Source organism: Pteropus vampyrus, unplaced genomic scaffold (genome assembly GCF_000151845.1).
Source record: "Pteropus vampyrus isolate Shadow unplaced genomic scaffold, Pvam_2.0 Scaffold141, whole genome shotgun sequence".
Taxonomy (NCBI): domain Eukaryota; kingdom Metazoa; phylum Chordata; class Mammalia; order Chiroptera; family Pteropodidae; genus Pteropus; species Pteropus vampyrus.
The window spans coordinates 1,418,642-1,434,349 of record NW_011888922.1 but is presented as its reverse complement, the minus strand read 5'-3'; the positions used below and the strand labels follow the sequence as shown (position 1 = coordinate 1,434,349).

The 15,708-nt window shown below is 44.7% G+C and overlaps 1 protein-coding gene across 1 annotated transcript in view; it reads right to left on the bottom strand.

Annotated features, from left to right (window-relative positions):
• The window catches only part of TENM4 (teneurin transmembrane protein 4), a 375,350-nt gene that overhangs the window by 205,606 nt on the left and 154,036 nt on the right, over nucleotides 1-15,708 (bottom strand). Inside the window, exon 4 of the mRNA XM_023535518.1 lies at nucleotides 8,074-8,309. Within this exon, the coding sequence (XP_023391286.1) occupies nucleotides 8,074-8,309 (236 nt within the window). The remainder of the gene's footprint in view (nucleotides 1-8,073; nucleotides 8,310-15,708) is intronic.

Here is a 15,708-nt window from a genome sequence, read left to right as displayed (position 1 = left end):
CTACAGGAATACAATGAAATGCAATGGCCAAATACGATAGAGCTATTAATCTTGACAAGAATGAGAATTGTGTCAATTCTTGAAACTGTTTGTATGAAAAAATGGTCCATAAGAGAGGCAGAAGAACATAAACCTGTGAATCCATGCTGACCACATGGAGGTTTTTGGCCACTATCCTTCAAGGAGGTCAAGTGTAACACACTTGAATGTTTTAGTGGCTTTCCCTAATATCTTGAATTTGGAATTATGTTTTAAAATTTCCTCAATAATACTTTGATATCTTAAAGGTTATTGTAGGTAACACCTGACTTTGAGTCCAGTAAATAAATCGCTCCTTTATGGTACCTCTCTAAAACCACTGAGACGGGGAATAGATGAGTGAGTGCCAGAGGCTAAGAGTGCGGAGAGAGGACTGACTACAAAGGAGCATAAGGGAGCTATTTGCGGTGATGGACATGTTCTGTGTTTTGATTGTGGTGGTGGTCATGCAACTCTGGTGGAATTCACAGAATAAAACACCTAAAAAGTGTTAATTTTCTGCATATTATTTATTGAGATAAATGATATCTCAATAAATCTGATTTTAAACACAAGTAGTCAGGGCTTGGTGGCTGAGTGAGTACACAGGCAAGGGAAACATACCTGGATGTGGTTTGGGTCTCAATTCTAGTCTTAGGAGTACAGTCAGAGCCCTAACATTGCTAGGGGAAGGAATTTTGATGAGTGGATATATCGACGTTATCCACTTGTCCTCCAGACCCACTCCATCCTTCTCCACCCTGCTCTGTGCCCTGGGTGGATGGCCCATAGGATCTAGACCAATGGGCTCCCTTAGACTCAGGCTTCTGGTTGGGTTCCACCAATGGGAAGAGAGTAGAGGTGAGGACAGAATGAGGTTTGCAGGCTGGAAAATTTTTTTCCTGCTGAGCTGAAACATGGTGAATGACTTATCATTTCAGCTAGTCTTTTGTTATTCGTATTTTACAGATGAGGACAGGGATCTTAAGGAGATTAAGTCCTTGCCCAGGTGGCACAGCTAGTGGCAGAAGGACAATACAGGCATGATCTACTTGTCTATAGAATCTGGACACATAACCTTGCTCCTTTCATTCCAGACACATGAAGCCCACTCCATATAGGCAGCTCCCTTATTAGAGCAGTCTTCCCCCCGTGGAGCCCAAATTAGCCTTCCTGTCATTTTGATGCTTGGGGTGTGGTTCTGCCCTGGACGGCCCCACAGAGCAAGCCTGCCCCCTCCTCTGCTCAGTGGTACTTCAGACAACTGCAGAGAGCCGTGCTGGTCTCCTCAAGTCCTCTTTTTGTGGGTTGGGGAGTATTTGTCTGGGGTATGTTATAAAGAGAACAATCTATTTATATTTTGCTATTAGCAATTCCCATAGAGCGGCATGAAGGAATCAATCTTGGACAGAAAGGCTTTAATACAGGATCCTGTATCTTTATCACTTTTTCTTCCTCCTAAAAGATCAAGTTCAATCATCTCTGTTTCCCATTCTTTGGGCTATAATGTTAAATCTATGGCTTCTATCCAAAAGGCATGATACGAAGTCGAAAAGGGAGGAGAGAAAATGAGCTTATTGTTCACTAATAACACCCAGGCCCAAGTGTAACAACCCTGTGCTTATGAAGCTAATGGCATCTGAGATCCTGATATTGCATGAGCTGAACCAGATGTGGATAATGGAGGAGAAGAAGGAGGGTAAAATCACCCTGGCCTCTATTTCGAATCCTTTCTGTAGTCATCTCATGTCCATTTCACACGTACCTAAGCCCCGGGACATAAAATGCACATTTCTGCCCTTACGATTCTTCTGTCTAGAAAAGCCTTGGCAGGTTTAACCATCTTGCAAGGACTTTTATTCAACCAAGTCGTGTGCCATGCTTTTGCAAGAAACTGAATATGCAGCAGAGAATAAGACATTAGGAGATACGATAAGCAACACCACCCCTAAAGAGAAAGGAAGGCTAACATCCCTTCTAACTGGATTGCTGCCATGCTTAAGCCCAGTTTGCATGGTGAAATGTCAGAGATCTTGAGAGAGCCTGCACAAATCAAACTTACCCAATTCCACCTCAACCAAACTGGATGACCCAGGCTCTTCCAGACCGGGAACTGCAATCATATTCCAACAAGAGATGCTCTCCAATAACTGTCTTTTGAAAAGCAGCCATTAAGCCGAACAACATTTTAATTTATAAATTAAACTATCACCACCTCAAACAAGAGTTCTGACTTTTTTTTTCAATCCACAATCAGCTGCTGGTAAAGGTGAAAAAAGCGACCTAATTAAAAAAAAAAAAAAGAATCCCCCCTTGCAATTGAGCATTTTGGAATGTTCCCCTGCAGTTACTCAGAGGCTGCAGCCCATGCTTGTGACTCCGCCCTACTGTCCTGGTTCATTTCCTATAGACAGAGAACTGTAGACAGAAAGGACCTAACAGGGTCGTCTACTCCCACCACATCCTGGGTTGAGATAACTGGGTTCCAAGAAGGGGTAACAGTCTCCCAAGGCCACCAGCAAGGGATACCTTTTTTGTCATGTGACCTGTGTTTTTTCAACATCATTTCATTTAATCTTTTCATGAGGCACAACAGCCTCATGAAAGAAGTACTATTATTCTTCCCACTTTGCAGATGAGGCATCCAAGGCTCAAAAGGGTTACAAAACTGGAGAGTGGCAGAGGTGAAATTTCCACTGAATCCGTCAGACGCTGAATCCTGTCTTCTCTTCTGATCAGAACACTGTGCTGCCTTAGAGAAATCACAGTAAATGACAACTCTGTGCTGCAGGGTGGACCTAGACCTATGATGGAAGAAATAGCATCCTAGGGTACTCTCCGTTTAAATGTGAAGCCATTCTTGGTTTTTGTATTATTAACAAGCCTTTTCGTCTCCCATTCCGAAGGCCTATCTGGCAAGACAGGTGCCTAAAGAGTTCTCAAGATATTACTCCACAGCTCTTCTGCTGCACTCAGAGTCTGCCTTTCACATAGAGATTCTGAATGCAAAGGAAGCTGTCAGTCTTATCTGAATAGAGGCAACTGTCAGTGAAGCAAAAATCAACTTTTGTCCTAGTTAAAGAATTGATGTGAGGTGCTTTTTGGGTAATGATTCTTCTTGTGGCTGCTTTCCTGGAACAGCAAGACATTCCGACAAATGTTTTCTGACAGGTCCCCCTGGTTGTTCTGCCAGCTGCCCTTGTGACTAACACAGGCTGGGAAGCCCATAGGTGCTGCAAGGAGACAAGCTGGTTCATGTTTTCACACAAGACTTACTAATACTCTAATAATAATACTAATAATTATAGTAATAATAACAGTAGCTAACTTTTATTGAATGCTAATTCTGTGCCAGGCAGTGTGCTAGGTACTTACTATAAATTATCTTCCTGGAATTTCTTGACGACCCTGTGAAGTAGCCACTTTTATTATCCTCATTTTATAGATGTGTAAACTGAGGCTGAGAGAGGTTAAGTAGACTTGCCTAAGGTCATAAAGCTTGCCAGCAGCAGAGCCTAATTTCAGAATGCAGGCCCTCAAAGATGAGGCTACTCTGTTTCCTCTCCTGTAAAATGGGGCTGATCATTCAAGCCACACCCGCTATAAGAACCGTAAGGAAAGTGGAAACTCAGGTTCAGAGAAGTTAATTAAGTAACTTGTTCAAATGTACTGTCAGCAAGTGATAGAGCCAGGCCTGAAGTGGGGTCTTTTGATTCTACATCATTTGGTTCAAGCCCAGCATTTATAGCATAGAGGCTGAAATCCTATGTCATTCACTGGTATTGTGACCCTGGCAAATTGTTAATTTCTCAGCTTTAGTTTCTTTTCCTAGAAAATCCAGAAAATAATATTTATCTCACAGAATTCTTGTGAGTGTTCAGAGAAATGATACATGTAATGGGTTTGGACCAATGCTAGGCACGTAGTAAAAATTCAAAATACTAAATTAAGACGGGAAAGTTATAGCATAAACCTTAAGACTGCGAGCTCAAAAGAGAAAAAAATTTGAAAGCATTGGCTTAAGAGTCCAAGTGACTAGGGTTGGTTGGATCACAGTCTTGCCATTTACCATGTGGCAGTGGGTGAGTTACTTAAGCTCACGGGTCTCAGTGTCCTCATCTGTAAACTGGGGATAAGGACATGAGAAGGTGGTCCAGGGATGAGGCCCTAGACCTTGCAGCCTTTGTGGGTGCTAAGTGCTGACTCGAATTTCTCTATATCCCTCGGAAGACAACTGCAAATGCCTTTGCAAATAAAAGATCACTGGTTGCTTGTTTCCCAAGAAACTTTCCAATGAAGAAACTGAATGCCAAATGGATCTGTCAAGTTTCCATCCAGATATGGCAGCTCTGAGCAGACACCAGAGAAAGAACAATTCTTTTCCACCCTCTGTTTTTGCCTCCCGCTCTGCTGGTGAGGTGATGCAATTCTTATCTAGAACTTGATAGGATGTAGAAAATAATTACAAATGAAAAGGTTATTCATAATTTTTAAATGAGTTAATTAGTAAACCCAGTCAGATTCACTCATTACAGTAATTAATAATTGATTATACTTGAAATTAAACACAATTTTTCATCAAAAATCTAATTAAATATCTGTGCTTTTGCCTGTTGATTAGATTGGTTGGCCTGCTGGAAAAAAAGAGTCTTTGTTAGTGATATTTATGCTCGGCTGAGACAATTAATTTGATTTTTAATAATTGATAGTTCCTTACAAGTTAGTCATCACAGCCTCTGACTATGGCCGAGAAATAAGGCGCTCATCCCTAACCCCCAGCAGCTAGAGGAGATCAAGCACTAAGGTGGCCACCCCCAGCCCTTGAGGAAAGCTAGGGATGGATCTCACACCTGTAATGCATTCATCTGCATTAGCTTATTCCAGCCTCATATCTTTCTGAGGTAATGGGTCAGGTCTATTTTCTAGATGAGGAAATCCGGGCTCCGAAAGAGAAGTGAGTTGCCCAAGGGTAAGAAGTGGCCAGGTAGCAGATCTGGGAATAGAATCCAGGCTGTCAGAGGCAGGTGTGAGCTCTGAGTCTCCAGGTAACAACAGGAACACCCTGACTTGTCTTTCGTACCTGGTCTTTGGACATAGAATCTAGAGTCCAGTCTTTTAGTTTCTACACACATAGAGTTTTATCAGAAGGATGTACTTATTCTTGGCAAGGCTATGTTTTCAATGAACTGACCACTCAAAACTTGAGACAAAAACTCTCCTAGATAGGCCTCATATCAACCCCACCTTTCCACCTACCTACATTGCCAGTTTTAGTTGAAGCCCTTAGCTTCTTCTGACTCAGTTATTACAGTAGGGCCTATCCTTCCTTCCTCTACCCTTATCTTTCCAAAATAAAATCAAACTGTGCCCTGCCACTGCTTAAAACCCTCCAATGGCTCCCCACTGCCCATCCAATAAAGTCCTTAACTTGGCCTCCAAGGTGATCCTCATAATCTGACCAAACTCTCCTGCATTAGCTCCAACACCCTTTGAATGGTTCAAATATAGAACGTGTCTTTATCACATTGTCCTCTTTCAAGTCTGAAACTTCATTTGCGTTAAAATACCTTCTCTGCGTGTCTACTTCTCATTAACTCTGACTTGAAGATTCAGCTAAAACCTCACCTTTCCCAGAAAGCCTTCCCTAGTCCTCCTGGCGGGGAATAAGTTCCCACAAGTCCTGAGCTGCCTCAATCACTGCCAACATAGCTGTCTCCTTTTCTAAGCTATGACACCTCAAGTGTAAGGATAGCATCTTTAGCATTAGCAATTAGACTGTGCCTAGCTCAAAGCAGGTACCCTATATGGTTTACTGAATGAAAAATAAAATTCACAAAATCATGCATTCAAAGACTATCAATGTTGCATGGAAAAGTAATGGTCATCCAGTAAAAAGCCCCATTCAGTGCTTGGACTTATTCTTAGTACATTCTTAGTACATCAAGCTCTGTTTGTACCCTTCCTATGAGAGGGAGCTCACAAGCTCCCACAGTAACCCCTACTTGTAGACGGCTGACAACTAACTGTATATTTTTATTAAATGAGAGAGGAAGAAGCCCATAGGAAGGAAATAGAAGAGAGTGTATTTAATCATATGAAGATTTATTCTTGCTCCCTGAACTAGGCTACAGAATATAAACCTTAAGACTTCAATGCAAAACAACGTCTATACACAGCAAACTACTTGCCTCTTGATGAACAGTGACACTGCTTGTTCAGAAGTTTATTCATTGAAGAAATGGAAAATGTTGGTCAAAAGCAAGAGCTGTGCTCGTGGTTGGCAGGGACACAGTTTTGGTGATGGCCAAGAAGAAACTTTCATGTTGAGTGATAGTGCTTGGAATCCCACAACCCTCACCTGCAACCCGATCTGCGTCCATCAATCATGTACATCTCACAAAACTTGGTTAGGTGCTGACCTCACCCAGTTTGGCTGTTCCTTTTACCCAATGACCCATAAGAGGGATGGCAAATACCTGGGATGTCATCAATATTCTCCATTCCTGTGACCATGACAAACATTACTAATCAATCACACAGACTCTTTTCCACTGAGTCTGAACATAGCCTCAGGATCTTTCTCAACTCGACTTTCTAGGCAGCAGCAACTAATCCATCACAGAGAAGAAGAGATGAAGCATGTATGCCAACCTGGCCTTGAAGCCATGAAATTCTCTAAGTCAGTCTTCACAAGGGGGAAAGAGATCTGGCATGGTATGCCAAAGGAGGCTTATTATAGCTCAAGATACTTAAGAAGACTGTCTTGTTTGCAGGACTATCATCTCCCTGATTACTTGTTTTGATTCAAGAATAAATTCAAGAATCTTGAGAGCGAAGCAGCTTTATAGCTTATATCACCCAAACCCTCATCTATACTTAAATCTCTTCTCTATATACTGAACAAGCAGGGGCCCATGATCTATTACAATCATTCCTACCTCTCCGGACATCCCTTTGTTTGGCACTCTGTCTACCTCTGGCCAGTTAGTTCATTTCTACTTATTGGGCTTCTACTAAACAAATCCCCTTTGCTTACAGAATTATCTTAGAATTACTTAGCATGGGTTCAAGTCCTTCTCAAGCTGGCCTGACCTACCTTAAATCTTGAAATTATAGCATTTAAAGGTTGGAAAGGACAGAAGGTTAAGCCAAGCCTGTTGAATGCCTTTATTAACAGGCTGATTTACATAGAGGCAGCAGACTCTACACAATGCTCGCGCATCTCTTCAGATTAATATCTTCCCTGAAAGCAGACCAAAAAGAAGGGTCCGAAGCAGGAAAACAAACTGTGATAGAAACACATCAAAAGAGCATGCAGTGTGAGGCATCCTGTGGTAGTAAGGCTATGGGCCAGGAGCAGTATCTGACATCGCAGAGGTGCTGTGGAGTCAGGTAGGAATGTCAGTCAGTGCTGCTCCGGTCTCTGCGTATCCTCAGCTAGCTCTAATTGCTTATGGTTAATCTTGTATCCTGGGATTTCTCTTCCTTGGGTCCCTGACCATGATTTAACTCTGGATCTTGGCTCCCGCAGTACCCTCAGACTGCCTTGTCAGACTCTCTCCTCTAAGCACACTTTCTTGGCTTGAGGTCAGCACAATCCAAACTTTGGCAGTTTCCCTCCAACCCCAGGGAACCCCACCTCCTTCCTGCTTCTCACTGTAACTACATCAGCAGGAGAGACCTGACTCCTATCCAGCCTCTCCAACCTATCATTTTCTTTGTAGTGACTCCAATTTATGACACTCATGTCACAGATCACCACCTCAAACACCAGTCTTAGTAAGTGCTTATGCCTAAGGCTGGGCATCCAACACCTGAAAGAGTAGATGCTAAGCTCTCTTCCTGACATATGTGCAGAGAGGAGGAGAAGGAGGCCCCAAGGAATGAACCCTAACAGTTTGGTGGTACAGGCCAGTTCAGAGCTCCAGGGCTGCTTGGCTCACCTTGACTGCCATGCCGGCAAGGTGGCTTCAGTGCCCATAGGTATCTTTGTCACTGCCCTCTGGGCCAATGGGGAGTCAGGGAATCTAAGGTGAGGGAGGTGCTCACGCTTACCCACAAAGTACGCCAACAGGATGACTAGTGTGGCTGAGATGACGATGGCGCTCAGGGCCGCGCACTTCCAGTTACAGTACTTGGAGGGCTTCTTGAGGTTGAAGGCTGGTCGGGCGAAGGTGCTGCGGGGCAGGGGCCGGGGTGGAGGTGAGTACACTGTGCTGGACGTCAGAGGGTACCCGGGTGATGTGGTGCAGAAGAGGGGCGAGGTGCCTCCGGGCTTGAAGAGGAAGTGCCTGTGGATGGAGAAAAGCCAGAGGGTGTCAGGGTCTGCCTGCTTACCAGGAACCCAGATCGACCAGGAGGACAGAGGCAGCAGTAGAAGAAGCATGCAGAGGAGCCTGGAGAGAGAGAGAGAGAATCACCACAGAGAAGACAGAGGGTCAGGAAAAAGAATCACGTACCAGACCACAAAACAGAGCATACGAAGACATGTTTCCACGGAACACAGATGGGACAGCCCTGCCCAAGGGGAAAACCACCCAAGCTGAGGCAGAAAGTGTTACCTACTCGATAGAAGTCTGAGTGTGGAGATTCTTTTCCTGGGAAGGGATGAGACCGGGAGGCTGTTTCTTGGGGGAATAAACTAGCTGTGTTCTAAAATTATTGCAGTACCTTGGAAAGTGTTGAAAATTTTGTTCTGTCCCCTGAAGATAACGGAAACTAAAATTTTTCTTCTCCCTCTAATACCTACTTTATCAGTACACTTTGATGGAGGACTGGAATACCATTCTTTTTAAAGAGGGTTTTCAGAGTGTGGGAACCAAAAAACCGCCACTTTGTTCTGCAGTGGTTGAGTCCCTTAGTGCCTATTACACAGCCAATGGCAACAAATGCCTTTGAAGCACTCTGCTCAGAAGCCATATTACTGCCTTCCAAGCCCCTGGTAAAAGCTTTGTGGGAGGACAGGCAGGCAACTGCATCCTGCAGCCTAGCTACAGTCTCAAGGGCAGCGTGGCATGGTCAAAGCTCATGGTTGTGGCCAAACTAGGTATCAGGAAATCCTCTACAGCTTGACTTTAACCATGGCCATGGGCAGATTTGTACACAGCCTGGGAAATGGAGTGTACTGGTTGCACTGCATCTCCCCAAGTCTTAGGGTAAAGGATAAATCTTGAGGATAAGTTCGCACTCTGCTGAGGTACAAGATGTCTCAGGCCACACAACACATATTCAAGGACAGAATACATACAATACGGGGCCTGCGCTGCATAAAAAGTGCTAAGTGAGATGGCTTTCAGAATGGCAGAGGCAGCCAATGAAATGCCAGGAGCTGCATATTAACAAGATTGCTGTTAATATGCTGGGGGACAGGGTATTCCAAGGATAAACTCTTGCAATCTGAACGTGGACTTGGGGATGGGCATGCAACATGGCATCATCACCTTCTCCTGGAAGATCCCAGGGAAAGGTCTCAGGGTCTTCATGCAAGTGTAGGAGCCTTGGGAAGAGCACACACGGAGAGGAGGAGCATGGGGATGTCACCTACCCGTCACTGTAAGCCCCATCATGGCGGGAGGCGCTGAGAATGTCCATCTCAATGAGGTTGTCCTGCAATGTCCCTAGGAATGGCTGCTTGCCTAGGTTTCTACGCACACATGGAGACATGAATGAAGCAATGAGTCATGCATCGATGAAGGGGGTAGTAGAGAAACACACAAAGTGGCTGTCTGGTGCAGCTGTGCATGAGGCCAGCAGGACAGTTTCCAGGCGATGGGTCTGTGTGCAAGCCACATGTGCAAGGGGTCTGCCTGGCACAGAGCATCCAGAGGAAGCATTCTCTATACAAACCTGAATGTCTGGCAATTGTGTGCATCAAATCACAGCTTTTACTGATGAAGACTAATTATGTCTCAGGCACTGAGCTACGTATGTTACTTCCTTTTATCTCATCTCCTCAAAATAGGCTATACAAGGAAGATAGTATTATCTCCATTCTAGATGAGGAAACTGAGAGGTGAAGAGGTAACAGGACTTGCCAAGCTTACAAGCTAGCAAGGTTCAAAGCAGGACTTTGAGCTCAGGTTTATTTGGTTACCTGTGCTTTCTCCTCTACTTGATATTGGCTAATTCTGCTTAAACTAATAGCTAGAGACACTCATTTTGCCAAAGAAAAAAGAAAGACAGGCATTTTGGGACATTTTCTTTTAAAGCAGTGGTTCTCAAACTTGAGACAGCACCAGAATCATCTGGAGAGCTGTGCTTTGCTGAGGCCCACCCCCAGAGATTCAGAGTCAGAGGTGGGTGTGGGGCCTGAGAATCTGCATTTTTGCAAGTTCTCAAGTTGATGCTAATGATATTTGGAGTGTCATGGTCCTTCAGCAGTTTGGGGACCTAGATAATTACTGACTGGCGAGGATGGCACCCCACTGAAGACAGAGAGGGGGTCTCTTATCCCCCCAAGTGCGCTGAGGGCAGTGCAGCATTTTGTGGCTTTACCTATTTCTAGCCCAGAATGAAGATAGACACACTAGCCCTTTTTGGTCTCAACCACACCTGCTAAGTGGCATCATTCACACTTGAGTGCCCTGGATCCTGTTTACTGATATTTTCAGGACTGCCGCCACCTCACTTGAAAATCCAGTAGTGAATCACTTCGAACGAGCTGGTAGTGGTTTCAGCCTGTTAGTGTGTGCATATAAGGGAAGGACTGGATACAGAATGCTAACTTTTGGGTCCAGCCTTGCTAGGGACCTTCCTTCTGACTTTGACCAGGTCTTGAGAACCAGGAAACCCAAATTCAGGTTCTTTTTCTGCAACCTTCTTGCTGTGTGACTTTCTTAAAACCTTTAACCTCTTCTAATTATATACTTCCTTCAACTGTAAGATGGGGATAAGAAAAATAAGCTTACAAAGTAGCTGTAGGGTCATCTGAGTAATGTCGGAAGAATTTTCAAGGGCTAAACAAATATTATAGAACTACTAATGCTAAATATAATAGCTGCTATCTACCCTATATCTACCATACACTATTCACTGTTCTAGAGCTCTGTAGCTATGATCTAACATAAATCATTGTCTTCACAACTCTATAAATTCAGTACTATTGTCTTTGTTCTGTAGGCTCGCAAAGCAAAGTTCAGAGAAGTAACTTTTCTAAGGTCCTATCACAGAGTAAGCACGTGGCAGAGATGGAATGGAACCTCGGTTTGTCTGATCCTTGAGCTTAGGCCTCTCTGTTCATAATCCTGAGTCAATGCTCATCCTGTCGCTTTGCCTCCTGGCTGGCCTCAAAGGCCAAAATGAGGAAAGGCTGTAAGTACTTTCTCGAAGCACTATTGCATTAATATTCCCAGGGACAGTGAGAGTACAAGACAACACTGTTTTGAAGCTGGGGCCACTGAGTACTGCCATGGTGGTGGGGACCTTCCCTTCCAGAGAATCTTGAACTTGGCTGGGCCCAGCAGCCTGGGGAGCAGGCTATTCTGGTGGTGTTCAGGGGCCCTGGGGCCCCTCCCATAGTATCTGGGAGGAACTGACAGGTGTGTAAGTCCTTCAGAGTGGCCTCATTTCTGCCTCTAGGGAGGTGCAGTGAGATGCACACAGGACCTAGGGTCACACAGTTCTCAGCTTTATCCTTCATTGGCCCTCACGGCAAGTGAGTTGATCTCACATCTCTCCAAGCATTCATAAACTGAAATAATTACTCTCCTTATAGGTGCTAAAGCATAATTTGGATCATGCCATTTCTCTGCTCTTGATCCTCCCTCTAATGCCCTCACAGGAATAAAACCATCGTCCTTACCAAGGCCCATGAGATCTCGCGAGATTTGATACCCTACTCCTTCTCCAGCCTCATTTTGTGTGCTACATATACATCAGCCTCCTTGCTATTTCTCCAACAAGCCGAGCCTTTTCTGTTCTTTTCCTGAATCGTCTTCCCCCAAATATCTGCATGGATCATTCCCTCCATTCTCATCTTAACCATGATAGCCCCCTCTCTACTTTTCCCCATCTCCTCTTTGTACTGCTTTAATTTTCCCCACACAACCAGACACTCCCCTTCCCCCCGCCCCACTATACATATGTATCCACTTATTATGATCTTTTCCTAATGCAGTTTAAGTTCCACGATGATAGGAATCTTACCTGTCTTATTCTCTGCCCATATGCCCAGAGTCTAGAAGAGTGCCTGGTACCTGCTAGTAAGCACTCAGTAAATATTTGCTGAAAACAGCGAGTAATAGGATATATAAAGGGAAGTGTGCTTGCCATATTGCAGGCATGAAGTTGGTATTTAATTAAGGGTAGCACAGGTGGTGGTGTATTATTATTTCCTCCATCCTCTGCATTTCAGGAGGGAATTTCAGTCTTTCTACGGTCCATATGGCCAAGCCTGAGCAGGCCCTAACTGCCCCTGCCCAGAGGGCTGAGGGATGAGCTCCTGCTGCTTTCCTGGGGCCTGAGTCTGGTTGCATGGCATTTCTCCAGAACACCTAGAGTCTGGGCTGCATCATGAGGCTAGGGCTATGCTCTCAGCGAGTTAAATCTATACCTTAAAATCCATCATAAATGAACAAATATATTCAGAAATAAAAAGACATAAAGGATAAAGATCAAAATGTTAACTGTGGGAATTTTCCAGTGTCTGGATCAAGTGATTTTTTACTTTTACTTTTATAATTAAAAAAAAAAAATTATTTTAAAAAGAGAACAATTATTTTAAAAGTACAGATCTACTAGGACAAGAGAAGAGGCAGTGTCACAGAACAATGGGTCTCTAGAGTGATGGAATATAAGACTTCCTGAAAGACCTTCTACATTCATGCTACCTTGGGTATCAATCATTTAGATCACTCGGGAATTTGGGGGGACACAAGCTGAAAATGCTGCCTGTTCAGAATGCTACTACTGCCTCGAAATGACTTTATTCTGTACTTTTAAAACTTAGTTCTGGGTCAAATCATTAGGCCTTATTTGATAATGAAATCAAGGCCTAGAAGGCATGCATCCTGCTCCCATGCTCATAGCAAGTCAGCTGAAACTAAAACCTATGTGTCCCGACTCCCAGTTCAGGGTTCCCCCCTAAATTTCCAGTGTATCTCCTGCCCCCAACACTCTGGATTTCTAGTTCTTCTGGAAAACAAAAGTTAGGAGCATTTCCTCACGGCTCTCCTAAGCTGTTGAGCCCTCCCTGCGTCACAGTCCTGCATGGTCTCCAGCTCACTGCTGCTGGAAGTCAGATATAGACACGGGATTAATTTGATCCTCACATTGATGGGTGTTGTTATCTCATTTTACAGATATGGAAACTGAGTCCCAGAGAAGTTAAGTGACTGCCCAAGATTATACGGCAACGAAAATGTAGAGATCTCTCCAACCTCAAGGCCCCGAGATGCCTCTCAGGAGAGACTAAGTACTTGGAGAGGGACTTGCAACCAAGTGCTGTGCTGCTCTTAAAGCTTTTCTTAGTACTGAGGGGACTGGCTCACTTTTAAGCCTGAGGGAAGGTCTTGGGATAGTCCCTGAATGGCCTGAAGCAGGATTCTAGTTCCACCACTTTTAACCAGGGCAGGCTGAGCTCGCCTCCAAAGGCAGAACAAGTAGCTTTTGGGAAGGAAGTGGCTGAGAAGCTGCAGTGGCCAGTTCTTCCCTACTGCCCTGTTCAACCGCCCATCTTCTCACGGTGAGCCTGTTGTCCTGGGCTGTGTTTCTACCTACGAAGCCTTGGGACAGCCACCTAGTAGAGCAGGACAGGTAGGCACTGCAGCCCACATTCTGTACCTGAGACCCCCAAGGTGTGCAGGGTGTCAGAGACTTGGCCAAGACCACACAGAGGGTTAGTTATGAAACTGGCATTTGAAGAAATGAATGAACAAAGAAACAGAAAAATTAACCAGGTCTTCCAGGCCACAGTAGTCCTTTTAAAATGCCAATCCCATGATGTCACTCCCCTATTTAAAAAATATTGGTAACCACTCACTCCCACTTCTACCACTCTTAGGCCCCATGTCCACAGGAAAAGTACAACCTTTTTCATGTAACTCAAGGCCCTCCATTATTGAACTCCATTTACTTTCATCTCCATGAGGCCCTCTGTGTTCCCACTTCACCCAACTCTTAGCCATATCTCCAAAATACTAAGCTCTCTCTTGGCTTGGTGCCTTTGCACAACTGTGCCTCATCTCAGAATTCCTCTCTCTCCTGTAAATTCTTACGAATGCATGGCTAAGAAGCTACCTTTAATCATCAGGAAGGTGGCATTGGATACTGGTTAGATGCATGGGCTCTAGAGCCAGCCAGCCTGGGTCTAGATCCTGGCCTTGCCACTTATTGGCTGCGGTTCTTTAGGCAAGTTACTTAACTTTGCCATGCTTTAGATTCTCCATCTCTAAAGTGGGGATGGTAATAAGACTTTCTACCTATGCACAAAGGAGTTAAGACAGCAGTCCTGACTCCTACCCTTTGAAAGGCCTGCTTATAGCTTATAAGGTTGGCTCTTGGCTAGTGTCTGGAAACTTAGGTTTCAGGAGGATTTCTGCCATTAACTGGAAAGAATGGCTGACTCACCATGCCTAAACTATTTGTACAAACAATATTTTTTAGGCTGAATACCTGCTTTCCTTCTGGGAATCTGTAATTTGGGTACTTGCCAGGCAGAAGGTCCTATGTGACCAACCTCAAGTGAAAATCCCAGGCACTCAGTCTCTAATGAGCTTCCCCGGTTGGAAGCTCATTAGGGCACCCAGAAGTGTTTGTAATGATTGTACCTGATGCTCCTAAGCAGAGGGAGTCACACCCTCCTTTCTGCTCCAAGTACTCCTCCAATTAGAGCATTACCCAGACTGTCCCGTCTTCATTCATGCATTTATAGGTCTGCCTCCTTCACTGGACTGTAAGCTTCTTATATGGCCTATATGTCTTATACATGTCTGTGACTAAATCAACAAATGACAAGGATGACTGTCCATCCAACTCTCTGGGAACCACACTAGGGCTGGATTGGAGGTCACCAGGATGGCCTCCCATCCTTGAGGGTGGGCACGGCTGTTCCCCAAATTGAGTATGATCCTAAAACGGGCCCCAGGCTCCCAAACCAGGCCTGAGATAAGATGAGCTAGAGCCGAGGTATGGCAGCTTTCTGCTCTGGCTTCCCCTTCAGCAGACAGGAGTTTGATGGGTTATTAATCAGATAGTCCCTGGAAAATCAATTAAGTGTCTGATGCTGCAGAGTGTGAAGGAAGTGAGTCAGGGTTTAGGAGATCCTGAACAAACACATGGTTTCCACCAGAATGGACCAAAGCTGCACCTGCAGGGCTTAAAGAAACATCTGACCCCAGTTTTAGGGAGCACCGGGAGGCCTAGTCTCCTCCCTTGGGGACCCAGTTACCCTTGGGGAGTACCACAGTCACAGAAGGAATGGAGAAGGGAGTGGGCTAACCAAGTCCTCTCTCCCCCTCATCCCTCTGCTAGCCTTTCTTTTCCTGCCAGCATGAAATCTAAATCCCTTCTGGTCATTCTACCAGCTGTTATGGTATTTACTCAGCTATTTATTTTAGTCCCTCAACTATACTCAGTTTGACAATTAGGGAAGGGCCTGTGACGGTTTCTCTGGCATCAGGAGGCTCCCTAAACGGGTAGGGCTTGGCAAAGCTATTTAGGACAACTATCTCAAACAGGCCCTGCTCTCTTGGG